Consider the following 26,792-nt stretch of genomic DNA (forward strand, 5'->3'; position numbering starts at 1 on the left):
CCCACCCAGCTGCTGCCTAGAAACTCCTGGGTCCCTCCTTTCCTGGCTCAGTCGCAAAGTCAGCGCGGTGACTACCGGAAGCAGTTCTGCGGTGGTTGTCGGGATCTTGATGATGTGGCCCCCCTTCCCCCCTCCCCGTCCCGGGATGTCGGAAGAAACCCGACAGAGCAAACTGGCTGCGGCCAAGAAGAAGGTAAAACGTGCCGGGTCGCGGCTCCCTGACCCAGCCAAAGGCCCCTCCGAAGGCCGGACCGTGGCCAGTCTGTGCTGCCCCTGAGGCACACAGGGCGAGCCCCTCGGCGCCCCTTGGCGCCCCCCCCAAAGTCTTCTCAGCCAGTCCCGCCCCCCGGCAGCCCAGCCCCCGCCCTCGCCCGTCGCCCCCGGGTGACTTTGGGCCGGTGACCCCCGGGATCCTCGCTCCGGGCTTGGCCCTCGCCATCAGCCACCCAGAACCGGAGGACCTGGGCTCCCCTGCCCGGTCCCGGTCTCCGAGGACCTCGGTCCCGGCCCTGCCTTCCCCTCCCCCACCGCGGAGCGGCGACTCGGGCGTCGGTAGGGAGGAGTGGAATGTAGTTACGTCACAGTCCCCCTCGGAACTGTCATTAGCGCCACGAGCCCGGTGTTTGATCTTACTACCCAGTCTTCCAGTGTTTTCATACCCTTTCCGGTTTCTCTGATCGCGGCACAAATTCCCAGCTTCAAGGGGACTGGGGACTATGGGACCTGGGTGGGAGAGGTTTCAGGAGCCCTTACTCTAAGATTGTACCCCATCCTTAGGCATTGACTTCAGCAGTGATCGCAGAACGTTGATAACACCTTGGTGACAACTGGGGAGACTGTGTTTTTTTTAGTATGGTTTCCTCCTAGGTTTCTACTGTCCAGAAAGACTTTCACAGTTTAAATCTGAATTCTCTACCTCACATTTTAATTCCCCATGATTCTGGGACCAGGGTCGCCCTCAATCGGTGGTCTTTAGAGTAAGATCTGCTTATCCTCTGTGGAACAGATCTCTGGAACCTGAACTTCATAGGTGGGAATCTTCTCCAAATCATCATCTCAACATGGAGTGTCCTAAGTGCCACAGAATAATATGGGACTGAAGCATCAATTGTGCTTGATTCTCTTGACAGAGAAAAGTCATTTTATAATAATGTACCTAGGAATGACGTTTGCACAGATGTGTAAGATTATAATAGAATTCTTTCCGAAATGGTGGTTGGGTTGTCCTCGTTCTGTTACGTTCCCACATTGACTAGGTGTGCGCCTTCATTGCCTTCTGCCATCAGGATACGTTGACGTAAAAGTTTGCTAAGTACCAGTGTGCCACTTTAACAGATGTGTAGGAAAGGACTCTAAAGTCTGATTACCCAGATGTTTACTTTTCCATCTCCACCTCTGGTTTTGCCTCTTGGCACTTGCTGATTTCCTGGCATAACCCCAGAACTCGGAGTCGGAAGACTAAGTTTAAATTCCATTATTGCCCCCCTCTTTTTTTTTTTTAAAGCCAAGTTATCATTCCATGTCTGCAGTCGCTGAGAAATACAACACCTTGTAGGGCTGTTGGTGGCATTAAATCAGATGGCGAATGTAGGAGTATATGGTAAACTACAAAGTTGGATGTGAATACAGGGGATTAGAGTTCTCATGAATCCTGCTCCTCTCCTTTTCTGCAGTTGAGGGAATATCAGCAGAAGAACAGCCCTGGTATTCCTGCAGGAGCGAAGAAGAAAAGGAAGATCAAAAATGGGAGTAGTCCAGAGACAACCACTTCTGATGGATGTCACTCTCCCGAGGATGTGAGTACTGGCCGGCCAGGCTCCCGGGACCAGGGTGCTCAAGGGGCAGTAGAGGGTGGTGGTTAAGATTGTGAAGGAAGTGTCAGGTACAGGTTTGAATCCTACCTCTCCCTTTGCTGGGGATAATGTCTCTGCTAGGGATATATTTCCACATCAGTAAAATTGGGGTAATGTTATCTTATTTACACTTGTGACACTGGAATGAGATGGTTGATTTTTTTTTTTTTTAAGATTTATTTATTAAAGAGAGAGAGCTGGGGACGTGGGGGCAAAGGGAGAGGGAGGGAGAGAGAGAAAATCCTCAAGCAGACTCCCGGCTGAGCACAGAGCCTGACATAGAGCTCTGTCCCAGGACCCTGAGATGTGACTTGAGCCGAAAGAAATCAAGAATCAGACATTTAACTGACTGAGCCACGCAGGCCTGGCACAGGGCCTGGTGCAGGGTAAACAGTCAGTAAAGGGTAGTGGTATTTGACGTACTGTTCTGGTGACTTTGCTCATCCCTAGCCTCAAAAGGGAAGCCAGGCAGTGAGAGCAGCCATGTGCCATCATGCTGTCCCTTTAGAAAGCAACAGAAGGGGCCCAGGGTGTAGCGAGGAGAGGCCCAAGCACTTGGGTTAGGGGACATTGAGTTTTAAGTCCATCTTTGCCACCAGCTTGCTGGGCGACCTCAGGAAAATCACTTCCTCCCCTGGGCCCAGTGGGCTCATCTGTAAGATGATGAGCAAATCAGTGTCTTTCAGACTACTAGCTGGAGCCCCCTTTGTTCAAGCGAACCCTTCCTTGGAAGTCTGGTTTTAAAACGGAGATGACATTCCTGTCAGATTCGTCCCCAGCATCCTGGGCCTGAGGAGCGGGTCTCATGAGTGTCTTTTTTTTTTTTTTTTTAAAGATTTTATTTATTTATTTGAGAGAGAGAGAGAATGAGAAGGAAGAGGGTCAGAGGGAGAAGCAGACTCCCTGCTGAGCAGGGAGCCCAATGTAGGACTCGATCCCGGGACTCCAGGACCATGACCTGAGCCGAAGGCAGTCGCTTAACCAACTGAGCCACCCAGGCGCCCTCTCATGAGTGTCTTAAGAAAACCGCTGCATTGGGCCGGTGACTGCATTCTCTGTCTCGTTCAGGGGACTTTTCCCTCTATGTACGCTGATTTCTGCCTCCAGCAAGGCAGCTGGTAGCCGTTTGGGAAGGCGGCCCGGGCCATGGATTTGTTCCCCTTTCTCCTCTTCCTCCTTCCCTGACTCTCTCACCTCTCTCTAAGCCACTTTCTCTCTCCCCTTGCCCTTGTTTCTCCCTTCTCGCCGCCTGTAGATTCAGGACATCCTGAAGGTGCTGGTGTCCGACCTTAACCGCTCCAATGGGGTAGCGTTCCCCCCATTGGACAAGTGGCAGGTGAGGCAGTGCCGAGCCCCCTCTCTGGCTTGCTCTCTCCCAGCTGTGCATGCCCCAAGGCTTCTCTGGTTTGGGGGATACTTTGCCTCTGGCTTATTTTATGTTGCTGTCATTAACCCTCAGCCTGTTCATGTCTGCTTTTTTCACCTGCTTGGTTGATTGGCTTGTTTTTCTTGCCCCTCATCTTTTATCATCTTGAAGAAGGAGAGACATACCTTGAAGTTTAAAGGTAATTTGGGAGAGCTTCCAGAGCAGGTGTGTGGGATCTGGGCTTTTCAAGCCTTGAGTATGAATACCCAGTGGCATGTCAGACTCGGAGAGAGTAAATAAAAGCAGACCTTTAGGCTTGCCTTTTGGGCACCCATCCCCAAGTTTGTGCTCTCTTTGAATTGGATGACTTCATTTTGGTTTGAGAGTAGGGGACTGTAGGGTTAAGACGAAGGGAGCGTACATTATAGTCACAAGGATCGAGGTTATTTTTTCAGAGGAATTAACTGTAAAGCACATGAGGTTAACCAAACAGGACATCCCGCCCCTGTTGTCTTTTATTTTTTATTTATTTATTTTTAAAGATTTTATTCATTTATTTGACAAAGAGAGACACAGCGAGAGAGGGAACACAAGCAGGGGGAGTGGGAGAGAAGCAGGCCCCTCGACAAGCAGGGAGCCCGATGCGGGGCTTGATCCCAGAACCCTGGGACCATGACCTGAGGCCAAAGGCAGACGCTTAATGACTGAGCCACCCAGGCGCCCCCCTCCCCCATTCTCTCTTAAAAATCAACTGGACATTTGGCTGTGTATTCAGTGGCCCTTGCTAGGGGAGGCGGTTGGCTAGGTGCTCGAGAAAAGAGGTAAACTAGGTCGAATGCACACTGAGGGAGGCAGACCCTACTGCAAGAAGCAAAGGTAGACTGTGGCAACGTTCCAAGTGCCCAACTGAGGGCAGGGTTGGTTCTAAATGGACTCGAGACTGGTTTGAAGATTACAGGTGGGTAGCATTTATCCAGATGGAGAGTGGGGAAAGTGGGAGTCCCAGGCAGAGGGAGGGCGGGATGCAGGTAACAGCCAGCATTATGAGCTTACAGAGCATCTCCCAGAAAGGGAGCCTGGGTGGGTTTTCTGGACATGATGTTCACACTTTGTCCTGGGACACCGGCCAGGCCGGTGCGAGGGGAGGAGGGTAGGGCTGAAATGCGGCCAGGTCCTGCAAGAGATGGGCATGGGGAGAGGGCGGGGACAGAGCTCTGGATGCTGGTGCGAGAGGCTTTCACCCACTGGGACCACTCATGCCTGGGTGGTCAGGTCTGTCCAGGTGCTGTGACTCACATTGTGATCTCAGAGGAGCTGCTGAGGGGCACAGGGAAGGGAGCCCAGGCCTAGAGGACTCCTGAAGCTGGCATTTGCCCTGAGTGCTAAGATTCTGTGCCCACACCCCTCTGTTGTCCTGGAAACGAAGACCCAGATCTTTCTTGTGGTTTTTAAATCCTCTCTGTATCAGTGGCTGTTTCCCACTTAAGTTTTCTGTTCCCGCAATGCAGGCTTGTGGTTACAGGATCCTGAACAGAGCTGACAGCATTTCCAGAAATGGGGACTCATGGAGAAATAAAATTTTAATGGAATGGGACAGTTGGGGGAGTGGAGAGTGATTTTTTAAATACTCCATACTTTTGCTATAATGCCTAAAATCGTGAAATAACTGGGTCGATCTTAAAATCGGCGTGTTACATTTATTTAAGTCCTCAGAAAATTACTTTCTTCCTTTTCTGAACGTTCTTGTGTCTAGTGCTAGGGATCCATGGGAACCCAGGATGCCAGGAGGCACCCAGAGCTTGCCAGGGCCCAGGGCTAGAAGTGCCCACCTCCCCCAAAGTCTCAAGCCCCGCCAGCCGCTGAGACTCTGCTCTTACCTGGGAGATTCTGTTGACAAGTTGGCAAGGCAACGCCAGGTCCTGGGGTCAAAGGTCACAGCCTGGATAGTAAACATGCAGATTGCTTGATTCGTCCTCAGCTTCCTGGGCTTTGCAGCACTTGCTCTAAGGAGGGCAGTAGAGTTGACTTTTCAGAGGCCAGGGCTGTTGGGTCCAGAGAACAGCCAGCCCTGGGTCCCTCTTCCTCCAGGCCCCAGCCTCGCTGGCCAGGCCTTGGCTCCCTGGTGTGCTCCCCTCTTCAAACTCGAGCTTGTCGGCCATCTTCCCCGTCTCTCTGCTCATCTTTGCTCCTTGTCAGACATCAGATCAGTAGAGCTACATGCTTGGGCTGTCAGGCCTGAGCCCAGGAAGAGGCTGGGTGGGGCCCTGGTCAAGCAGGTGGGTCCAGGTGGGGAAGAGGGAGCCGTTTCTCCATGGCTTCTTGTCCCCAGTCACAGGATTGTTTTCCAGGATACCAAGAGTCAGAGGGTAGACGTCCTAGCTCTGGTTTCTCACGGTGGTCCTCAGCTGGGTAGGTGTTTTGGAGCTAGGAGGTTGGAGTGGGGCTAGCGGCCGTGTTTTTCTTTTTACCTGCAGGAGTAGGGTGAGGCATCTAGTTAGGTAGCTTCTTTCCCAGAAAAGGCCTGAATTGGGCAAATAATATGGCCAGTAGCTGGGGAAAAGAAGGGGGAAAGGAAAAGAGAGCAGAGAGGAAGGAGGCAGGTAGTGGCATTGACCACGTCCTTCATCACCACCACCCTCTGCCTGGCAGGGCCCAGGGTGAGGGTCACTCTGGCATTCCAGAAGAACAGTGCCTTCCTTCTCCCTGACTGGGCACCCCTGTTTTCCACCTGCTGTGGCTGTTGCAGGTCAGAGCCTGATAATGTCTCTTGCTGAGCTCCACGGAGAACAAGGCGCCCATGTTGAGGAAGGAGGTCGCGCAGACCCTGCTTTGAGCTTTGGCCGTCCAGAAGGCTGCAGAGCGGCCCTCAGCTCGGGCGAGTCATGGCCGCCCTCCAGAGTGGCTCCCAGCATGTGTGACTGTCACTCTGACCACAGCAACACCTGTCCTGCCCGCTCTGCACCCCTGCGTCCGTGGCAGCAAGGCGCCTTCTTACCCGCATGGCCCCTAACCCCTTTCTCTGTTCTGTGACAGGCGCCCAAAGACTGCGCCGCTCCTGCCGCACCGACTGTTGATGACACCGTGTCACCTGATGGTGTCCCTTCCCGCTGTGCTAGTCCCCCCCGTGTCACTAGCATGGCGTCAATTCAGGTTTGTGCCTCCTCGCCCTTTGCCTGCCGCCCCACTCGATGTTCACCACCCCCCCACGAGAGGACTGGACCTGCTTTGGGTCCTCTTCCCCTTTCTTCAGGGAGCTTGGTTCCTTCCGGAGGACTGAGGTGGGGCAGGCCGAGACCAGGTCTTTCCCTGAAGTCTGGGGAGCTGGCAGGTTGTCAGAGGGTGCTTGCCTCCCCCCACCCCTGGGTGGTCTTACCAGCAATTGAGTGACCACCTCATGTGTTTCTTCCTGAGCAGAGTCATGATGCAGAAAATGGCCCTTTCCTCATGGATGAAAGCAAGTGAGTATCTCCTGTGGGGGCAGCAGTCCCTAGGCCGAGGGAGTCGGGGTAGGCCACTGACCGCGAACCCCTCTTTCCCATTGAGCCTCCTGCACCCCTGACTCCTGTGTTCGTCCCCAGATGTGTGTCATCTACCGAGAGCCTGCGACAGCTATCTCAGCAGCTCAATGGTCTTGTGTCTGAGGTACCCCAGGACTTGAAACCCAAGGTGGGGGGTAGGTGGGGGGATATGACGGAAAGAATGAGGCGGAGGTTCCCAAGAGGGACGGAAGAGCCCGGGGGCAGCCAGCTCGCTGGGCGACGTTCAGCTCGGCGGGACTCCTCTGAGTCATCTTTGAAGCTCCCCAGATGAAGGGGTCGGACCTCAAAGCCGAAGCTGGTGACGGTATTTGCTCCCTCTGCAGGAAGCACAGGATGAGAGCTGCCTGGGAGGGGACGGATGAGGGGGGAGATAAGAACCAGGAGGAGTTGGCCCAAAGGGGTTAGGCACAACGGTCTGCAGCTGACGGGCGGGCCAGGGGGTCGGGCGGCTTAGGTCCAGAGGCGGGGGCAGAGCACACCTCCATGTGAGCCCTTTCGTGTCTCCTAGCCTTCAGCCTACATCAATGGAGAGGGCCTGGCAGCGTCTACTAATATGAAGGATCTGGAGGTAAGTGGGTCTGGACCGTGGCTCAGTGACCCTGCAGGCCAGCCCCCCCCCCACCTCCTCCCACAGTGGGGGCTGGGTGCCCCGCTGCCAGCTGAGACAGCGCAGACAGCCCCCAACCCTAATGACTGCTCTCTCTACCTCTCCCCCCCCACCCCGCCCTCGTCCAACTCCTCCTCCTCCTGTGCATGCGCCTCAGAGCCGGTACCAAGAGCTCTCACTAGCCCTGGATTCCAGCAATCTAACAAACAAACAACTCAGTAGCAAGATAGAGGAATTGGTAAGAGTCCAGTGGGGTCCCCTGATTCCACACTGCCAGTCTGGGGCTCCAGTTTCTCCCTGGGGCTCTGAAGAAAGGGGCTGGGGGCCCCTGGTGCCAAGGGAGAATGGGGTGCCGGGGGGCCTAAGTCTCCATTGGAGGGACCCCGGAGCACGGAGCATGCAGCATGGCTCTCTGTGGCTGCCCTCTTTGCCTCCTCTCTGTTCTCCAGACACCCCTGCTTGGGTCCTCCCCATACTTGCCCCGGGGCTCTTGCCTCTGGAGGAAGCACTGGTTTGACTGGTGCGCTCCAGCCTTGACTCTCAGCCCCTAATTTGCTCCATCTTTCAACTCGGACAAAGTCACCTTTCCTCTCTGGGCTTCCGTTTCCTGAGGAGGTAGAATTAGAGGTGGCCAAGGTCCCTTTTAGCTCAGAAAATCAGGTCCTTCTCATTCCTGTATCCCTGCTATTAAGAACAGAACCTGGCCTGGGGCGGGGGCATGCTCAGCAAATATTTGTGAATGAATGCACCCTTCCGAACCACGAGCTGACAGAAGGGTAGTCTAGTCTCGCTTCTCAACTCCCATTTCTAGAGGTTTAGGTCCTTGTCCTTTCATGGGCATCTGGATCCAGACTCTCACTTGCATAGCTGTGAGCAAAGCCACTTAAGACCCAAAGTCTCTTTCCTTGGGAGCTTGAGGAGAGTCTGTCAGTTCATGTCCCTGTGAACTTTCCCTTTAAAACCCGTCCCTGGCCCCTGCCCATCCTCCGTCTTGGTGTGGGGAGGGTAGTAAAGGGGGACAGACTGAGTTACCTTCCTTTGACTCTCCCCACAGAAACAGCAGAACCAGGAAACCTTGGATCAACTGGAAAAAGTAACGTGATTTCTTTGCTGATTACATGGCAGATGGGTTTGGGGAGGATTCAGATGTAGAGGCCCATTCTCGTCTTGGTCTGCTCCTAGCCTGGAGGAATAAAAGGCCCCCTCGTCCCCCACCCCTTCCCCATCCCCTGCCCCCCATCCGTTGCCCCCCCCCCCCAACCCGCCCCCGATCTGGCCACATTGTTGAGCCTGTCCTGGGCCATCGGTGGCATTCTGGGAGCATTGCTGTTTCATCTCTGCCTCCTCCCAGTCAGGGATGTTGTGTGTCCTCCTTCCTGCAGGAGAAGAAGGAGTTTGAGCAGAAGCTTGCAAAGGAACAGGGGTCTCTAAGGGAGCAGCTGCAGGTGTGTGGAGCCGAGGTCTCCCTCCCACCCCCCAGGAAACGCTTCCTTCCCTCCTCTTCAGCGCCCCTTTGCCTTCTCTCCCAAAGGTTCACATTCAGACCATAGGAATTCTCGTGTCTGAGAAGACTGAACTACAGACAGCCCTGGCCCATACACAGCAGGCGGCCAGGCAGAAAGCAGGTGGGGGTCTAGACACCCTCCCATCCCTCAGCCTGGCATGTTGGTAGGCCTTGGGTGGGATTCCTTCCTGGGTTCCATTTCGAACTCTGTCATTCTAGGAGAGTCTGAAGATCTTGCTAGTCGCCTGCAGTCTTCCCGCCAGCGCGTTGGAGAACTGGAGCGCACCCTGTCTGCTGTCTCCACACAGCAGAAACAGGTGGACAGGGTAAGCCCCTCATGGGACCCATCCGCGGGAGTTGCAGCTTCCCCGACAGGTCCCTTCCACATGGTGGAATGTCTTACTGCCCAGAAGGCAGCACGGGCCCTTTCTCGCTACTGTAAAGTTGTTAGAAGAAACGCAGGGCTGAGCTGGCTGTCTTGAGGTAATTGGCAGTGGTGGGGGCTGTTTTCTGGAGCGAGCACTGAATGCAGAGCCTAGAGCCAGAGAGCCAGCCCTGCCGGTCACCGGCTCTGGGCCTTGGCCGAGTACAGGACAGTACTTTTAGTATGTTACCATTTGTGTAGGAAGGGAAGCATGTGTGTAATAGATAGAAGGTGCATGAAAGGGTTTATAAAAACCCAGGGAGAGGAACAGAGTAGCTCTGGGAGACCTGTCACCTCTGTACCTTCATGAGTGCTGGGCCTATGAATAGATCATTCAAAAAAGAGACAGAAGATCCCAATGCAAATTTAATTCCACTCCTTGGATCTGCTCCCCCACTGCAGGGAGAAACTGGGTGAAGAATCAGACAGACTGGATGTTTAATTCCAGCTCTGCTGGGGATTGCAGGCAAACGACTTCACCTGTAACGATCTGCGTTCACCTGTAAAACAGACACAGTCGGGCCTGCCCCATGCGGTGGTCGCAAGGCTTGAACGCGATCCTTAGCCTGGTGCCTGCTGACTGGCTCAGGGAAGGACCAGTCACAATGCTGCTCGGGCCTGGTAGCAGTGCCACCCCCTCTGTCCGGACCTCCGCTGGCCAGCCGGGAGTCCCTCCCACCCTTCCCGGGCTCTTTTCCGAGGCGAATGAGAGCGTGGGCTTGGAAAGGCTTTGAACGAAGTGTCAAGGGTAGCTGATAGTCCGCCCTCCGCACTCTCCCCGTGTCCGCGCCTGACCCCGCCTTTCTGTGTTCGCAGCACAACAAAGACTTAACCAAAGAACGAGATGCCCTGAAGCTGGAGTTATACAAAAACAAGTAGGACGGCTGCGGGCTGCGGGCTGCGGGCTGCGGGCTGCGGGCTGCGGGCTGCGGGCTGCGGGCTGGGAAGCGGGAGGGGCGTGAGGGCGGGGGGGGGGGGGGGGGGGGGGCGGTTCCTACGGCCTAGGACCCGTGCAGAGCTGGGCCCAGCGGTGCCACCAGCGCAGGCCATGGCCTCAGGCCGCTCAGGTCTTCCCTCTGGCCTGCCGCTGGGGCCTCTTGCTGCCGGGGGCCCCTGCCAGTGCCCCTGTCCTGTGGCTCTGCGGCACGTGTGGCCGGTCGGTCACCAGAGGGCTCCCTTCTGTCCTGTGCTGGTGGGCCTTTCCTGGCCACCTGTGGCCACAGCAAAAACAACGAGGACCTGCAGCAGCAGAACTCGGAACTGGACGAGAAGCTTCGAGTGCTGGTAAATGAGAAGGCGGGCATGCAGCTCAGGATGGAGGAGCTGCAGAAGAAACTGGAGATGTCGGAGCTCCTGCTGCAGCAGGTAAGGCCCGAGCCCCAGCCATCGGGGGCCGCTGTCTCCCGGGATCGTAGTGGGCGGCCTCCAGCCACGAGCTGGAAGATTTGGATCCTTGCTCTGGCACCGCCACAGAATGCTGCTCCAAACACTGATCAAAATCTACAAATCGAGGCTTGGCCCAGATCTGTGGCATCAGAATCTCAGGGATAGGGCTTTTTTATTTTTGTTTTTTATTTTTATTTTTTATTTTTTATTTATTTATTTTTTAAAGATTTTATTTATTTACTTGAGAGAGAGAGAATGAGAGATAGAGAGCATAAGAGGGAAGAGGGTCAGAGGGAGAAGCAGACTCCCCGCTGAGCAGGGAGCCCGATGCGGGACTCGATCCAGGGACTCCAGGATCATGACCTGAGCCGAAGGCAGTCGCTTAACCACTGAGCCACCCAGGCGCCCTTATTTTTGTTTTTTTAAAGCATCCTGGGTGAAAACCATTGTTGTACAGGTGGCAGGCATAAGGCTAGCCCATGAGTCTGTCTGCTTCCTCTCGGAGGGCGGGCCACCAGGGCCAGAGAGCCCCCCTCCGTCAGAATTTCTTCACACTGAGCCATCCTCTGCCTTCAGGTCGCATCCCTCGGTGGGGCTCTTAACCTCCCGATCAACACAGGAAAAATCTCGTCTCTTTCCCAAGACAGACCTTCTGATACTGGCGGTGGGGGGTGGGGGGTGGGGGGTGGGGGCGTGTGTGTGTGTGCAGATTCCTTGTCGCTCCCTCGTCTCTTCCAAGCTACACAGCTATTGCTCATGTGGTCTGTCACCCTCCTGATTGCTTTCTCCTGGATATGGGACCCGATTTCTTAGAGCTCCAAATTTGGTCTGGCCTGGGCAGCAGACAGAGCTCTCCACCCATCCACCTGTCTGGCCACCCATCCTCTCAGCAAGTGTTAATTGAATGTTGCCTCTGTGGCCCGTCCCTGTGATGGGCAGTCTAATAAATGGCCCGCTAGAGATAGAAAGTGAGGACTTGAGGTTGCCCTGAAGTTGATGGACGCCCGCACTCTGTGCCCTGACTGCCCCAGTTCTAGGACCTGGACCAGTTTGTAGCCTTATTCACTATAACCAGAAAAGGATCTGGAAGGATGTACACCAGGTCGGGGGGATTGGGAGCTAGAGGAACACTTACAATGAGTATTTAGTTAACAGAAAGCCTACGGATGCCGTACTAACAGTGTGAGCATAGAGATCTTCATCGATCCCAAGTTGTACGTTATCCCAGCTCAGGCCCTTTTGTGGGGGGGCCTTGTGTGGTACACCTGGGCTCCCCACAGCTAACCTTTTCATCTTTCATTCTCCAGTTTTCTAGTCAATCGAAAATCCCTGATAGCAGCCAGGAGTTACAGCAGGCCCTGGAAGACCGGGCACAGCTGGAGGCCCGTGTAGGGCAGGTGAGGGCTTGCAGAGCGAGGGGGGTGGGAGGAGGGTGACCCCAGGTGCCCAGGAGCCCGTGAGGCACAGTGACAGCCCCTGCTAACTTCTGCGCCCCTTCTTGCAGCTGAAAGATTCACTAAAGCAACTGCAACTGGAGAGAGACCAGTATGCAGAGAATCTGAAGGAGGATAATGCCATTTGGCAGCAGAGGATGAAGCAGATGTCTGAACAAGTGAGATGTGACCTTCGGCCCCCCCCCCCCCCCGGCCTTAGACAGGTCACGTGATCTTTCCCAGGCATCAGTAAAATGGGAACCCTGTCACTTGCTGTGTGCAGCCAGAGGCAGCTGTCTAGTTTTTACAGGGGGGAGGGGTAGAGAGGGCGATGGTCCTCCCTTCCCGCCCCCCACACGCCCCTCCCCCCTGTGCTTTGGGCAGATGCACAAATTGAGGGAAGAGAAGGAGCACAGCGTGAATCAGGTGCAGGAACTGGAGGCCAGTGTGGCCGAACTGAAGAACCAGATAGGTAAGCTGGGGCTGGAGGATCTGGGAGCAGGATTGGTGGCAGAGGGCTGGTGAGGGTGCCTTCGAATGCCCCTAGGGATGTGGGTGGTTGGAAGGGGACTGTGGCCAAGGGAAGGAGGTCTGTACCAGGAGTTGGCCAGTCCGGGTGGAGCGCCCACTGGCCACCACCCAGAGTTGTCTCGAGCAGAAAAACCTAAGGAACTCTATTCCAAAGTATCTTGAAAGATTGCACGTCCCATGGGTGTGAGGGGACTGTTAGCCAGGAGGCCAAGGTTTGGGGTGACGAGGCCCAGTTAGGAGCTGTGGACCAAGAAGTGGGGGTTTTGGGAGGCACAGAGGTGAGAGGCCCCTCCTGTGTGCCCCCTCTCAGCGGTGCCCCCAGCCCTGGAGCCCCCAGCCGGGCCCTCGGAGGAGGAGCAGCGGCTCCACGAAGAGGCTGAGCACCTGCAGAAGGAACTGGAGATCCTGGCGGGGCAGCTGCAGGCCCAGGTGAAAGACAACGAAGGTCTGAGTCGCCTGAACCAGGAGCAGGAGCAGCGGCTGCTGGAGCTGGAGCGCGCCGCTGAGTGCTGGGGCGAGCAGGCCGAAGAGCGCAAGCAGATTCTGGAGACCATGCAGAATGACCGCACCACCATCAGCCGCGCGCTCTCCCAGAACCGCGAGCTCAAGGAGCAGCTGGCTGAGCTGCAGAACGGCTTCGTCAGGCTGGTGCGCAGCCCTTCCTCCCTGGCCTGGTCCCTGGCACAGGGCGAGACACTGAACCCCTCTGGGCCTCTGTCTCCCCACCTGTAAAACTGGGGAGGGGGGTATGGACCCCACTTGACATGGTCCCCATGAAGGCACCCTGTGAGCTAGAGAGCCCTGCTCAGATGAGCTGTGGGAGGCAGACAGCATGTCCTGGGGTCTCCAGCTGCGCCGGGTGGCCACTGACTCCTCCTCTCTGTCCAGTCCAACGAGAACATGGAGGTTACCACCGCGCTGCAGTCGGAGCAGCATGTCAAGAAGGAGCTGGCCAAGAAGCTGGGCCAGCTGCAGGAGAAGCTGGGGGAGCTCAAGGAGACGGTAACCCCCGCGCCGGCCGAGGAGCCTGGGGGACAGACACCCGCCTGGAGAGTGGGAGGCTTGGCCAGGACAGGCAGCTCTAGCCAGGGGGTGGGGGGCATGTGACTCCAGGGTCCTTCCCAGCCTGCCTGTGGCACAGGCTCCTTCTTGCCCCCTGCTCTCTGACTTTATGGAGTGGGTAGCCCTGGGCCGAATGGAGGTCGTCGCCGCGGCCAGAGACCTCGAGCCCCTGACCAGAGGGCAAGAGATGGTGTGCCATGGGCAGCTTTTCGGATTCAGCCCTGGATGCTGCCCGCAGCTCCACTGGTCACTGTTCGCTTCTCATCTCTCAGCCTCAGTGTCATCTAAAAGGGAGATTAGCATTTTCTCACGGAGGTATTGAGGATTAAGGGAGAAGCATGCCTGTAAAGTGAGGCATTCAGGGCACACTTAGATGTCAGTTGGCGTGCTTTGACTCTTTGATTTTCCACTAAAGTTAAAAAGGAGGGCTGTCATGAGGTGTGAGGCCGGGTGAGGGAGGTGTGGGGCTCTGGGCGGGGGGTGGGGGCAGTGACTTTGGTCCTGGAGCGAAGGAGCCAGGGGCCCAGGCGGGCAGCAGGCCTAACCCCCCCCCCACTCCCATCTCCCCAGCCTGGGCTCCGAATCTCCCCCCCACCCCCCCGCAACAAGCCACGGCCACCACAGCCTCAGTCCCAGGGTCTTCCCGCAGGTGGAGCTGAAGAGCCGGGAGGCTGAGAGCCTGCAGCAGCAGCGGGACCAGTACGTGAGCCACCTGCAACAGTATGTGGCCGCCTGTCAGCAGCACGTGGCCGCCTACCAGCAGATGGCTTCCGACAAGGAGTTGCTGCACAAGCAGGTCCTGCTGCAGACCCAGCTCATGGACCGGCTGCAGCACGAGGATGTTCAGGTCAAGGTGGCGGCCGAGAAGACCCGCCAAGAGTTAGAGGAGACCCAGGTGAGGGGGTTCGAGTGCTGGGCCCCCAAGGGGAGGACCTGCCACCTGTGTCCCTTCTTACTCTTTCCTGGCCCCTCAGGGACGCCTGGAAGCTGCCACCCAGCAGAACCAGCAGCTCCAGGCCCAGCTGAGCCTCATGGCTATGCCTGGGGAAGGTAAGTGGGGGTGCCCAGGGGAAGGGGACAGAGCCCAAGGAAGAGGGCGACTTTGAGCAGCACCGAATTGAGCGCGAAGGGACCTTTAGGACAGTGGCTCCTTCTCTGGGGATGGGCTGGCCCGAGGTCACACAGGAAGGCGGGGCGGAGCCGGCCCCGAGCTTTCCTCCCGGGCCCGCTCCACCTCCCCTGTTGGGTTGTCTGAGGAGCCTCCGGCTGCCCCGACAGGAGACGACCTGGACAGTGAGGAACAGCACGAGGAGGCTGCCCGGCCCAAGCTGAGCGTGCCGGAGGGCCTGGAGAGCCGAGAGGCCATGGTAAGCGGACCCCCGCCGTTGCCCCTTCCTTCCCTGTGCCACCTTCCTGCTTCCCTCTGAGGTTCCCCCCCCCCACCTGCCCCGGGCACCCTTCTTGCCTCTTGGTTTGCCTCCCTCGACTTCTCTTGACCCCCGATACCCCTGGGAGCCAGTGGTCAGCTGTGGCACCATTCTTGAACCACGGGTGGGCCCGGCCCGCTGAGGCCGGGGGAGGAGGAGCTCCTCTCCACCCCCGTGTTCACCCTGAGTAGCCCCCCCCCCCACAAAAGCACATCTTGCCCGCAGGTGGCGTTTTTTAACTCGGCCCTAGCCGGCGCCGAGGAGGAGCAGGCCCGGCTGCGTGGGCAGCTGAAAGACCAAAGGCTGCGCTGCCAACGCCTGGCTCACCTGGTGGCCCCGGGCCCGCACGTGCCGGACATGGCCGCGGCCCCCGGGAGTGGAGGCGACAGTGTGCCTGGGGAGACCCACCAGGCCCTCCAGGCGGCCATGGACAAGCTGCAGGTGAGCGAATCTCTTGCGGCTCGGCCGGCAAGGGTGGGATGGCCCAGGCGGGCTGGCGCGCCCTGACCCCCGCTGCTCTGGCCGCAGAACCGATTCATGGAGCTCATGCAGGAGAAAGTGGAGCTGAAGGAGCGGGTGGAAGAGCTGGAGCATCGCTGCATCCAGCTTTCGGGAGAGACGGACACTATTGGTGAGCGGGAGGGCCAGCACCCGGGGCCGGCACGGGGCAGGAGCTCTGGGATGGGGCGAGAGCCTGAGCGGCCGCCCATCTGCCCACCCGCCCGCAGGAGAGTATATAGCCCTTTACCAGAGTCAGAGGGCATTGCTCAAGGAGCGGCACCGGGAGAAGGAGGAGTACATTAGCCGGCTGGCTCAAGACAAGGAGGAGATGAAGGTAGGGGCCCTGCGCGTCCTTGGGAGTGGTGTGCGGGGCAGGGATGGGCCTCGCGGGGGCTCAGCACCTCTCCCTCCAGGTCAAATTGCTGGAGCTGCAGGAGCTAGTGCTCCGCCTGGTAGGCGAGCGCAATGAGTGGCAGGGCAAGCTCCTGGCCACTGTCCAGAACCCTGCTGGGGAGCCCACTGCAGCACCTCCAGCGCAAGAGCTTGGCGATGCCAATGGCCAGGGTGGTGAGTAGAGCCCTCGGGGGCGGGTGGGTTGAGGGGGGGTGGGGAGAGCTTGCACAGCACTCAGAGCCCTGCCTCTCTCTCCCCCCGAAGATCTTCGAGAGGTGAGCCTGGCTGACAATGATAGTGTGGCACCTCCCCAGGGAGAGGCCCTGGTGGGCCGCAGTGCCCCTGAAAACCCCACTGCACAGCAGATCATGCAGCTGCTGCGTGAGATCCAGAACCCCCAGGAACGCCCAGGCTTGGGCAACAACCCCTGCATCCCCTTCTTCTACCGGGCTGATGACAATGACGAGGTGAAGATCATGGTGATTTAAGCACCTGTCACCAACAAGCAAAATCTGAAGAAATGGGGCCGGGGGCTCTGCCCCCACCCTGTCCCTACCACCCTATCATTCCTTCCCAGTCACCCTTTTCTCCTACACTAGCAAGATAGAACCCCTAAAGGGGTATGATAGGCCCCCTAATGGGGGGAGATAAATCGGTGCAGACCCACTTGCCACCTTGGCGAGAGCTGTGTCTTTATATCTGGACTATTCATGGTTCCAGAAAAACAAAGAGCCGGAGGCTCAATAGATATAGAGTTTATTTAGGAGGCTCCCTCTCGGGGTCCCTCTCTTGGGGAGCAGGGGCTCCCTGGTGACCTCCTCACCCCCACCATGCAGTCCTTCATTCAGAGGGGCTCATGCATCCTCTATTCAGAGGCACTTTGGGGCACAAGTGCCCCCCTGTCCCGCTAGACGACTGGGCAGCACTCTCCCAAGCCTCTCTGAGGCCCAGCAAAGGCATATATAAGCTGCTGGCGGGGTGGGCTCCCCCCTCAGTGTATATACTGTACTTCTGTAACATTTTGTATATTCTGGGGATCGGGCAGCCCCTGTATCATAGCAGAGGTTAGAGCTGGCAAATGGGGAGCAAGTTCTATTAAATATTTGGGGAATGGGGACACTTATTTATTGATAGCATAGGACAGAGGAAGACAGAAGAAGGAGGCGGGGACGGGGTTCTGCCCTGGTGATTCGACTCCTGTGGGTTTGCTTTTTATTTCAGAATAAAAGGATTTAGCCATACTTGGCCTTGTGGGTGCCTGTTTCTGGTCACTGGCCACCAGGGACTGGGGTCTGTGCTGTGGGCATGGAACAGGGAGGAGATCTTGCCAGCAGAGGGCAGGCTTCTGGATTGTGCGGAGCCCCAGTGTGTCTGAGCCTGAGCGGAGCTGTTAGAGGTGGGCCAGGCCTGTCACCCCCATGCTGCTTGGGGACGCCTGGAGGACCGCAGGGGGCTCTGCCCTGGGACTCTCAGGGGCATTCCTGCCCTAATGGCCCAGAGGCTCAGAAGCCTGATCTAATCCTGGGGAGGGAAAACAGGGTCCCAGCACCCAATCCTCCCTCCAGGCCGAGTCGGTGCCCCTGCCCCCTAGTGGGCAGAGCGGGCTTCCCAGGATGAGAATTTGTGAACCCCCCAGGTGCCTTCCCAGTAGGCCTTGCGAAGGATGGGGCCTTTTACCGCCACTCCTTACAGCACCGGAGCGATGGCTGGGCCCTTGCCCACCCCTGCAACCCAGTGTTCAAGATTTCCCCTTCCCCTGAACTCCACAAAGAACACAAGCCAGCAGAGGGCAGTTTCCCATCGTCCAGGAATGGGTTTTATTCTTAGCCGAGAGACAGCAAGACCGGTGGGAAAGAGCCACCCGGCTGCCAGGACAGCGCCCCCGGGCTTGAGCGGGGGAGGGACGGAAAAAGTGGCTGTCCACAGGCCGGGCAGGACAGGGAGGCTCATCAGAGGTGGCACACTTCGGAGAGGGGGATGTCAGGGTGACAGTGTTCCCTGGTAGTTGGGCCACAAGACTCCTCAAGGACAGCCTGGTGACGGATTCCCAACACTAGAGGCGAGGCTGTGGCGGCCAGATTGTGTGTGCGTGTGCGTGCGTGTGTGTGTATATATGAGTATTTATAGTTATTTATAGAACGGGGTAGGAGCAGTACCACGGAGGGGCACAAGTGTTCACCAACATCACGCCTGGATGTGTCAGCTCACCACTACAACAGACTAAGTCACAGATGAAGGGCGGGGCTTTGAGGCTGGGGAGCCACTGTTAAGTCACAGAACAGCCGTCCAGGCAGGCTTGGAAAGGGAGGTCTCCGAGGAATAGAGGGATCTGGTTAGAGGTCGAAGGGGGGCCTGGGGCTCTCAGGACGGGATGGACTTGCCTGACCCGATCGGCTGGCAGTTGGAGATAAAGCAGAGAGAGAACGGAGAGGAGGGAGAGAAACGGTAAGGCAAGGGCAGCCAAGCCCAGCAGGGCAGGAGGGGGCTGGCAGGGGCAGAAGACGAGGCTGAGGGTGTGGGCGAGGGTTCTGGAATGGAGGAGAGAGAGAGGAAAGGCGGGAGGAACTGGAGGTGGGTGGGGGCCGCAGCTTCCCAGGGGTCTCGGGGGGGGGGGGAGAGGCCGGGGCGGCCCTCCCCCTGCCACGCACGCCGGTCTCTCATACACCACCAGGCAGTGCACCCACAGCTCCAGGCACATGCTCGGCCCTCCCTGTCTTCCAACGTACTGGCCTGGGGCCACCCCTAGCCTCGGAGTGTGGGGCCGTGAGCCCCAGGCCACAGTCACCAGTCCTCACGGAGAGAGACAGGAGGAGAAAGAACACTGAACCAGGAGGGCAAAGCTAAAAGGATGGCTGGAGGGGGCACTGGAGGCCCCTCTGGGGGGGCAGAAAGCCTGGAGTCCTCAGAAGGGACCCTGGGGAGGCGGGGAGGTCAGGCAAGCCGGATACCAGCGGCCACAGGCTTATAAGTCTAAGAGGGGAGCCTCAGCTGGTCGGGGGACCACAGGTCGCGTAGGTGAGGCTGGGCCCTTCCTGCTGGGGAAAAGCAGAAGAGCAAGAGTCAGCGGCAGGGACAGAGTGGCAGGCGGGTCGCTGGGTGACTGTGCGGCCCAGCCAGGGTGGGACCCAGAGAAGCTGACTTGCCTAGGTCAGTGGACACTGTGGTCCGCTTGGCTGAAAGGCGTAGGTCACCCTAGGAGCACCAGGCCCCAGGGCCATGAGCCTGTGGGCTGGCTATGGCGCTTCATCTGGGGCCGAGGACACTGTCATTTGTTGTGCCTCCACAGGCATGACAATACCAAGGAGGGAGGGAGATGGCCTGCGTGACCCTGCCTCGCCTGTGAGCTGTGGACAGGGCCCTCCAGCTTTCAGAAAGCAGCACCCCACCTTCGCCCCGGATGGCTGCCCCATGGCTGGCCCGCTAGAGGAGGCGGGGCCCTACCATGGCTCTGGCCCCTGAGCTGGGTGCTGGCTGCCCTGCCCCAACAGCACGGCTCAGACTGGGGAGACAGTGTGGCACCCCTGGGACGAAGTTCCAAGGCCTCTGGCTGAGTCCGGCCCCACGCACAACCCCCTCCGAGTTCCCTGCTTCTACACCATTGACCATGAGCTCTCTGCCCTCTCTGCCGGCTCCCGAGAGCTTGGGCGCGGAGCCTGTCCCAAGAGCTCCCCAGGCTCAGCCCTGGAGGTCCTGAGCAGTGGCACTGAGTCCCGAGGCTTGCTGAGAGGGAGGTGAGAGAGCCAGCTGGCAGCGAGGACAGAAAGAGGAAAGAATAAGTCTGGAGCTGCAGAAGGGAGAGGGAGGGGGAGCCTGGCTCTGAGGTCCCAGGTGCGCCCCCCCATGTGGAGCTGGTGCAGCAGGGGTGGGGGACAGACACACCGTTCATGCAGCAGGCAGAGAGGCCCGTATGCACCTACCGTGGCTGACGCTCCTCAGGGATCACTGATAGTGATTCTGAAAGACAGCACCAAATCAACATGGCAGTTCACACGCACGGACGGGGCAGGCCTGGGGATGGGGTCACGCACACGCACACGCCCGGGCGTGCACACACATGCTGGGAGGCCCCACGGCCCCGCATGCACACGCTGACACACATGCCCGCAAACAACACGCATACACCTCCCCCGCCTCCCACTGCCCAGCGCCCTCACTGGCCGGCACGTGCAGCACGGATGTGGGGCATGCAGCCACTCGGCACACTGAAGCACACGCGTGGGCTGAGTCACAACACAGAAGCTCGCCCATACACAGGAGGCATTTGCACCAGCTCCCTGCACACTCGTGCCTGGCGTGCTCAGAGGGCCACCTGCAATGCTCCATATGGGACAGATCTTGCTTTCTTAGGGTCCAGCTGCCATTTCTCTGCCCGAGAACCTTCCATGGCTCCCTAGTCCCCACAGCATTGAGTCCCAAGAAGACAAACTCTTCTGTGAACTTTTAAGGTTCTGTAGCCTGCCCCACCATACCCAGGGCAACCTTTTCTTATTCTTCCTCCTTCTATCTGCACTCTTCTCTGGCCAGCGGCTCTCCTCGATGCATCCCACACTAAACCTTCGCCCGCACCGACCCAGGTGTCCCTGACTCCTCATCACCTGAGTCTTATCTCAATCAGCCCGCAGACCTCCCCCAGGTCAATCTGTCTTGAAGCTTCCCAGGCTGTTGTCTTCCCCCGAGGCAGGGCCGTGACTTGCCAAGTGTTTCCCGTGTGTTAGCAAGACTGGAGTTAGAGCAGGTGCCAAATCTTCCTCTTCCCATATGTCACCCCTCAGCGCAGACCTGGGCATGTCAAATACCCTTAAGAATCTGAACTCACAAGGGAAGTTAGCAAAGCGCTCCTATAGCCACATTTGCAATTCATGCGGCTTGTCTACAGTCACTGTCTCCCTTGATCCTCACACCAGCCCTGGGAGAAAGGCAGAATGTTAAATATCATGTGGTAGAAAGGAAACTGAGGCCCTGGAAGGGAAAGTGACTTGCCTAAAGCCCAGGATGAACCAGAACCTCTGGACTCCAATCCAGCGCTCTTGACCAATACCACGCTGCCTGCTTTACCCCATCTGCTTTGGTCATCAGATCACCGTGGAAGCAAGTCCCATCTCTGCTTCATTTGGGGTTCATGGGGGCTAGACCCACGAAGGCTAGGCCCTACCCTCCAGCCATCTGGAAACACAAGTGGATGCTATTGGTCTGATGTGTTCTTCCTCAAGGAACGTGGCCAGTGGAAACAGGGACTGAAATATCAGAATGAGCTTCCTTGAAAAAGGGTCATGAATGAAGAAGGCAAATCCAAGGGATGAAGTAGAAGCCTTTTCCTTGGAAATCTCTGGGAATGGGGCAGCCTTCACCCACTCCTGCCCCAACACCCACCATGTCGGTCCAGGCCAGGTAGGGCCAGAGGCAGGGCCAAAGAAGAAAGCCAGTAGACTGCCCCATGGCTCCCAGTCCCCTTTCCCAGATGCTCCGTGTCCTAGCTCGTGCCTGGATGCCATTCTTACACTCACACTCGTGTGCACGCCCACACACACATCACACACCTTTCCAGTCAGTCACAGCCTGGCCTCTGTTCCTGTGGGCCAGAGGCCAGACACCCCCTGGGACAGCTCAAAGAGTCAGGACTCAGAGTAGCCCTGTAAGTGAAAAACTCCACATCTGGAGAGGATCTGGGTTCAGAGATGCCCAGACCCGAGGTAGGTAGGTCACTAGGGGCTGGGAGACAGAAGTTGAGGATGGAATGGAGAACGGAGGAGGAGGAGAGCGAGGAGGAAGGAGGAGGAATGCAACGTGTGGGAGAGAGAAGTGAAAAGGGAGGGAAGCGCCATGCAAGTGCTGAAAAGAAGGGGGCAGGTGGGAGGAGTCCCACAGCCCCCTCCCCAGAAAGGACCACCTCCGGGACTCAGCGCTCCCTAGGGCGCAGGCTCCGCCAGCCCTCAGCCACACGTCGGGTGGCACCCACGTCCGAGCGCCCTGGATGGAGAGGGCCGGCTCTGGCCACACCTCCCTCCCGGCTACGCCCGCCCGGTGGTCTCTCCCATCGTATTCAACCCCTACTCACCTGGGGACCCCGGGCGGGGCGCGGTTGGGGCGCGAGGGCACCTGTGGGGGAGGGCCGAAGGGGTCAGGGGAAGCCCCCGGCCTGGAGGGCACGGGGGGCGCCCCCCCCAGGGCGGACCCAGCAGGCGGAGGCCCAGGAGCAGGGCCCCGCGACCCGGGCCGGGCTGGGGGCACGGCGGGGGCTCGGCGCTGCGGCGTGGGGCTGGACGTGGGTGACCTACGGGCGACAGGGCGTGGAAGACAAGGAGGGGAAGAGATGAGCAGCTCCGCCCCACCTTGAGGCCCCGCCCCAGGCCAGCGCCGGTCACGCCCATGCGCGGAAGCCCCGCCCCGCCCCGCCCCGCCGCGCCCTACTTGTTCCCGGAGTTTAAGCCCCGCCTCCGGTGGCTCCAAAGTTCCAGCTCCACCCAGCCCCGCAGCCAGCGCTCCACGGCAAGCCCCGCCCCGCAATAAGCCCCGCCCATTTCTACTAAGCCCCGCCCCCTGCTCCAGGTGGGAGCCGTTCCGGTGACGCGGGCGCGCCACTGCCCGGTCCCGGCCCTCCTCCCGCGGGCCCCGGGCTGGGGGGCTTTGGGGCCGTGGGGGCCGGCCCTGGTACCTGCGTCCGGCCGGTACGCTCTGCACCTGCAGCCAGGAGTCGTCCACGGGCGGGGGCATGGGCGTGCTGACAGTGGTCGTGTTGATATCGCCGATGATGCTGAGCGCCTCCTTCAGTGCGTGGTACATACGCAGCATCTCGTCGCGCCGCTGCGCCTGCTCCGCTGACTCCTCCATCAGCGTGTTCTGGTCCCCGCACGAGTAGAGGTTGGCCAGCAGCTCCGAGAAGATGAATTCCTTCGTCTGCGGGCGCGCGAACAGAAGGACGGGCTGGGGCCTGACGCCCGTACCCCGTGAAGCCCCGCGGGACTGTACGCTGGACTGGGAGTTCGGGGTCCTGGCTGTGCCACCGCCTGACCTTGGAGGTCTCCTCTGCTTCCCCGCCTCCCTCCTTGCCCTTTTCTCAGATGGTCCAGAGGGGAAAAGTGACCTGTCCAAGGTCATAGATGTGGGAAGGCACTCGGGGCCCACCATGCAACCAAGGACACCTAGTTACTCAGCTGTGTTTCAGCCTCAGGTTCCCCATCTATAAAATGGGGTAGTTAGTTACATCCTTTCCAAGGACTTGCATGCTCCACGGGACCAAAATAAGGTAGATGAGTTTAAAATTTTCTGAGCCCTTGAGTAACAGGTGTGAATGCGTCCTTGGATTGCGTGAAATGGGACTCTCTGTGTGTAGGCGGTGGGTTTATGTGCTCCTTATACTCCGCAGGTGCGGGTCCTGGGATACTCATGGAGAGGCACTGAGACTTTTACGCCATAGTCCTGTGTCTCGGGGCGCCCGGGTGGCTCAGTCGTTAAGCGTCTGCCTTCGGCTCAGGTCATGATCCCAGGGTCCTGGGATCGAGCCCCGCATCGGGCTCCCTGCTCGGCGGGAAGCCTGCTTCTCCCTCTCCCACTCCCCCTGCTTGTGTTCCCTCTCTCGCTGTGTCTCTCTCTCTGTCAAAATAAATAAATAAAATCTTAAAAAAAAAAAAAGGCCTGTGTCTCACTTATCTGTTGTTCAAATATATATTGAGCACCTACTCTGTGCCAGGCACTGTGTTGTTCTGCACTTTATATTCCCTTACTTCTCAACTGTATTATCCGTATGTTTACATATAGGGAAACAGAGGCTCAGAGAGGGTAGTTTACTGAAAGCCAAACAGAATTTGTGGCAAATCCAGGATTCAAACATAGTTCTAATTCTCTGGGGGCCATGCCTTTTCATGGATGGTAGTGATTCTGCGGGGCGTGCATTTCAAAACATGGCCTGGGAGTTCTCAAAAGATGTGATTCCTAGTTCCTTTTGGGAAACATTTAAGCATGTTTGGAACAACTTGGGTATGTGACTACAATATAATATACAAAGCTCACATTATATTTCTTTTGGACAGCTCTCGTGTGGACCTATACTTACCTCGCTAGACCTGATCCCAAGGGGCTGGACTGTGCCTCCCCCAGGCCAACCTGGTCGCTGCCTCCCTGGTCCCCCAAGAGCACCCACCGCCCACGAAGGGTTGCACCCACGTTGTTGATCATGAGGTGCATGATGGTCTTCGGCATGAGGTCCCGCACAGTCTTGTTCACGATGGCCATGTATGAGTCCACCAGGTTCCGGATGGTCTCCACCTGCCGCTCTAGCTGTGGGTCCATGGAGTGCATGAAGCTGTCTGAGCCGTTCTCCTCAGTCTCACTGGCCTGCCGTTGAGAATAGAGGGCATCAGGGTGACTGGGCCCTCACAGCCAGGTTCCAGGCACCCCCAGGGTCTCGGCCCCTCCAAGGGTGCCTGGAACACTGCCATACAGAGAACAGACACCAGCTCCCCCAAACACTCTGCGTCTGCCTACTCTGCCCACCCCAGTGCCTCTTAGGACCCCAGGCCCTCATTCAGCCTTATCTTGGCTCTCAGTCTAGTGCCTAGAATTTGCCTCAGTTTCCCAGTCCATCAATTAGGATAGAACTTCCGAGGTCCCTTCCTGATGCTAAAGACCTGGCCAGAGCTGCTGCCAGTCTGGAGACACCTGGCAGAAGGCGAGGGAGGGGCACACTCACTTTCTCCTTGTCCTGGGAGGCCCACACCAAAGCCAAAGAGGTCACGACACCAGCATTGCCACCGCCGCCGCCGCCACCAGCAAGCATGGCCCAAGCAGACACACACAGAAAGGAGAAGGCGAGTGAACCCAGGGCACTCTACCCCAGCTCTAAGGTAACTCGAGACATCCCCGCAGTGAAAGAGAGGAGGAAAGTGGAGGTGGCCACAGAAAGCCACCACGATACGAAAGGGATGCAGGAAATGCCATCGGTGGCAGAGGAGGGTCACAAAGAACAGGCGGAAGGCTTCACTCTGACCCCACCCCAGCGCAGGTAGGGGGAGGATCCGTGCTATCTCTGAGCTGCATACGGGCTCAGAAACGTGACATGACTTGATATCACTGAGGATGATGACCCCGGGCCCCCTGTGGGAAGTAGCTTGCTCCCCGCCCCCCGCCCTGCCACTCACCCCAACACGCTCAGGATACACGCCAGCCCTCAGGAAGGAGGCCTTCCAGCTATCCACCTCCTCCTGTGTCTCACAGGCCAGTTCCAGCTGCCGATAATCCTTGTAGACATTCCTGCAAGATGGAGTAAGGCGGTGAGGGGAGAAGGCGTGAAACCCATTCACGCAGGTGGTGAAGGGCACGCACGGATTGGGGGCATCACGTCTGGGGTCCAGGCCTGGCTCTCTCATTTCCCAGCGGTGCGACCCTGGGCAAGTCCCCTCCCCTTCCAAGCCTCGGTTTCCTCGCCTGGAAGATGGGTTAATAAAACAACTCCTGCCTCCCTGGGTCATTTTGAGGATTCAGTGAAATTAGCAGTAAAATGCTCTACTAGAAAGGGACTAAAAAAGAGGGGGGGGGATGAGCCCTCATAAGAGGGGTATCCCTGACCATGCAGCCCCCATTGGCTCCCCCTCGCTGCCTGGGGACCTCCCTGATGGCAGCTCTACTCACCCCTCATCTCGAGTAAGGGGAAGCCCACAGGAGGTAGCCCTGGCTTGGGAGGCGAGAGGCCCAGTACCCTCACCGACCCCAGTGGACACTGAGCAACAAGAAGGGGATCAGGCCTGGTGGTGGGCTCTTCCTTGTCCTCCTGGGCCTGGCAGAATGTCTTATGCAGAGCAGGTGCTCACTAAGTGACTGTCTAAATATTTGTCAAAGGAATGACTTGCTGTGGGGCTTGGGGCAAGTCCCTCTCCTTTCTGCTCAGTGAGGGTGGTTTGGGGCTCCAGTCTGGGGACCCACCTCTGCTCAGTGTTAAAGAGGGCAAAGATGTGCTTGCTTGACATGAAACCTTTCTCCACGTCCCGTAGCTTCAGGTTGTCCACAGACAGCATGTATTTCTTCTCTTTCTCCTGTGGATAGAGGTGGGGGCGATGGGTGAGGTCGGCACTGCTCCCTGCTATGCCTCACAACCTGAGAGCGTTCCGCGCGGTGGGGCGGGGCTGTGGAGCCCCAGAGCGGCCCTGGGCTGTGGGGGCACCTGCGTACCAGGCACGACACAGGTGCCATCTGAAGAAAGCCTGGCATGGAGCCCTGGGCCTGCCGGGCGCCTCTGGTTCCCAATGGCACTCAAGCCATCCCCACCACCTCTGCATACATGCCAGAGCCCAAGAGCGCAGGGTGGCGAGACCGAGGGTGGCTCCCAGTCCCACCCCAAGCAGGCTCTGGATGCCGTCCAGGCCAGCCCCAGCCAGGGACCCCACACTCAAGCCTCTCTCGCCCCCAGCCTGGCCAACGGGACCGGCTTTGGCTAAGCTGCTGACTTCATTTCCTGACTATGGAGACAGAGAAGGGGGGCCACCAGCCCCAGCAGCTTCAAAGGGCTGGCTCAGCCCACGCCAGCCCCCTCCCCCACGCCAGCCGCCCATGTGTTAGCAATCAGGCGCACAGCACAAGCCTGGAGGTGGCACGTCTGTGTGTGCAACGTGTGTAGTTGTGTGCTTGTGCAAACACACGCCAGCTGGAGCACGCACCATGACCATTGTGTATGTGCGCCCACGTGTCTGTGTCGCATAGGTGTGTGCGTGCGCGCGTGTGCCCGAGGAGGTGCACAGCATGGCCATGGGTCCGTGTGAGCATGTTTGTGCGTCAAG

At 58.1% G+C, this 26,792-nt stretch overlaps 2 protein-coding genes across 20 annotated transcripts in view; one reads left to right on the forward strand and one right to left on the reverse strand.

Moving 5' to 3' along the window:
* Positions 1 to 46: 46 nt before the first annotated feature.
* Positions 47 to 17,267, forward strand: GOLGA2 (golgin A2). Of its 3 annotated transcripts, XM_027615678.1 has the most exons (27): positions 47 to 193; positions 1,674 to 1,796; positions 3,109 to 3,189; positions 6,253 to 6,369; positions 6,634 to 6,677; positions 6,798 to 6,861; positions 7,267 to 7,326; positions 7,523 to 7,603; positions 8,420 to 8,458; positions 8,748 to 8,810; positions 8,897 to 8,990; positions 9,089 to 9,195; positions 10,110 to 10,168; positions 10,517 to 10,658; positions 11,987 to 12,076; positions 12,184 to 12,291; positions 12,497 to 12,584; positions 12,954 to 13,291; positions 13,532 to 13,645; positions 14,355 to 14,600; positions 14,680 to 14,755; positions 14,984 to 15,072; positions 15,358 to 15,573; positions 15,661 to 15,763; positions 15,861 to 15,967; positions 16,047 to 16,200; positions 16,291 to 17,267. In XM_027615678.1, the coding sequence occupies exons 1-27, from the start codon at positions 110 to 112 to the stop codon at positions 16,512 to 16,514; spliced, it is 3,111 nt and encodes a 1,036-aa protein (XP_027471479.1). In that variant the 5' UTR covers positions 47 to 109; the 3' UTR covers positions 16,515 to 17,267. The 3 variants fall into 3 exon arrangements, with proteins under 3 accessions (XP_027471479.1, XP_027471481.1, XP_027471480.1); XM_027615680.1 differs by lacking the exon at positions 7,523 to 7,603 and having other exon boundaries at positions 16,291 to 16,514; XM_027615679.1 differs by lacking the exon at positions 3,109 to 3,189 and having other exon boundaries at positions 16,291 to 16,514.
* Positions 17,268 to 17,809: 542 nt separating this feature from the next.
* DNM1 (dynamin 1) overlaps positions 17,810 to 26,792 on the reverse strand; it is a 44,725-nt gene continuing 35,742 nt past the window's right edge. For 3 of the 17 annotated variants that reach the window (XM_027615700.2, XM_027615690.2, XM_027615691.2), the window contains exons 16-22: positions 25,942 to 26,051; positions 25,161 to 25,272; positions 24,713 to 24,724; positions 24,187 to 24,357; positions 22,679 to 22,920; positions 22,082 to 22,297; positions 17,810 to 19,061 (exon numbers count right to left, since the gene is read on the reverse strand). In XM_027615700.2, the coding sequence (XP_027471501.1) occupies positions 18,989 to 19,061; positions 22,082 to 22,297; positions 22,679 to 22,920; positions 24,187 to 24,357; positions 24,713 to 24,724; positions 25,161 to 25,272; positions 25,942 to 26,051 (936 nt within the window). In that variant the 3' untranslated portion in view covers positions 17,810 to 18,988. Of the gene's footprint in view, positions 19,062 to 19,943; positions 19,981 to 22,077; positions 22,298 to 22,678; positions 22,921 to 24,186; positions 24,358 to 24,712; positions 24,725 to 25,160; positions 25,273 to 25,941; positions 26,052 to 26,792 lie in introns of those variants that run through there. The other 14 variants (XM_027615695.2, XM_027615698.2, XM_027615692.2 and 11 more) reach the window with 12 other exon arrangements.

The sequence above is a fragment of the Zalophus californianus genome, chromosome 13 (genome assembly GCF_009762305.2).
Source record: "Zalophus californianus isolate mZalCal1 chromosome 13, mZalCal1.pri.v2, whole genome shotgun sequence".
NCBI classification, from domain to species: Eukaryota; Metazoa; Chordata; class Mammalia; order Carnivora; family Otariidae; genus Zalophus; species Zalophus californianus.

Excerpts from the sequence above, each read along its gene's own strand:
- GOLGA2 (XM_027615678.1), top strand. The coding sequence starts at position 110 with ATGATGTGGCCCCCCTTCCCCCCTCCCCGTCCCGGGATGTCGGAAGAA. Across the intron at positions 8,459-8,747 it reads CCTTGGATCAACTGGAAAAA|GAGAAGAAGGAGTTTGAGCA; the intron begins GTAACGTGATTT and ends TCCTTCCTGCAG. Across the intron at positions 13,646-14,354 it reads TGGGGGAGCTCAAGGAGACG|GTGGAGCTGAAGAGCCGGGA; the intron begins GTAACCCCCGCG and ends GTCTTCCCGCAG.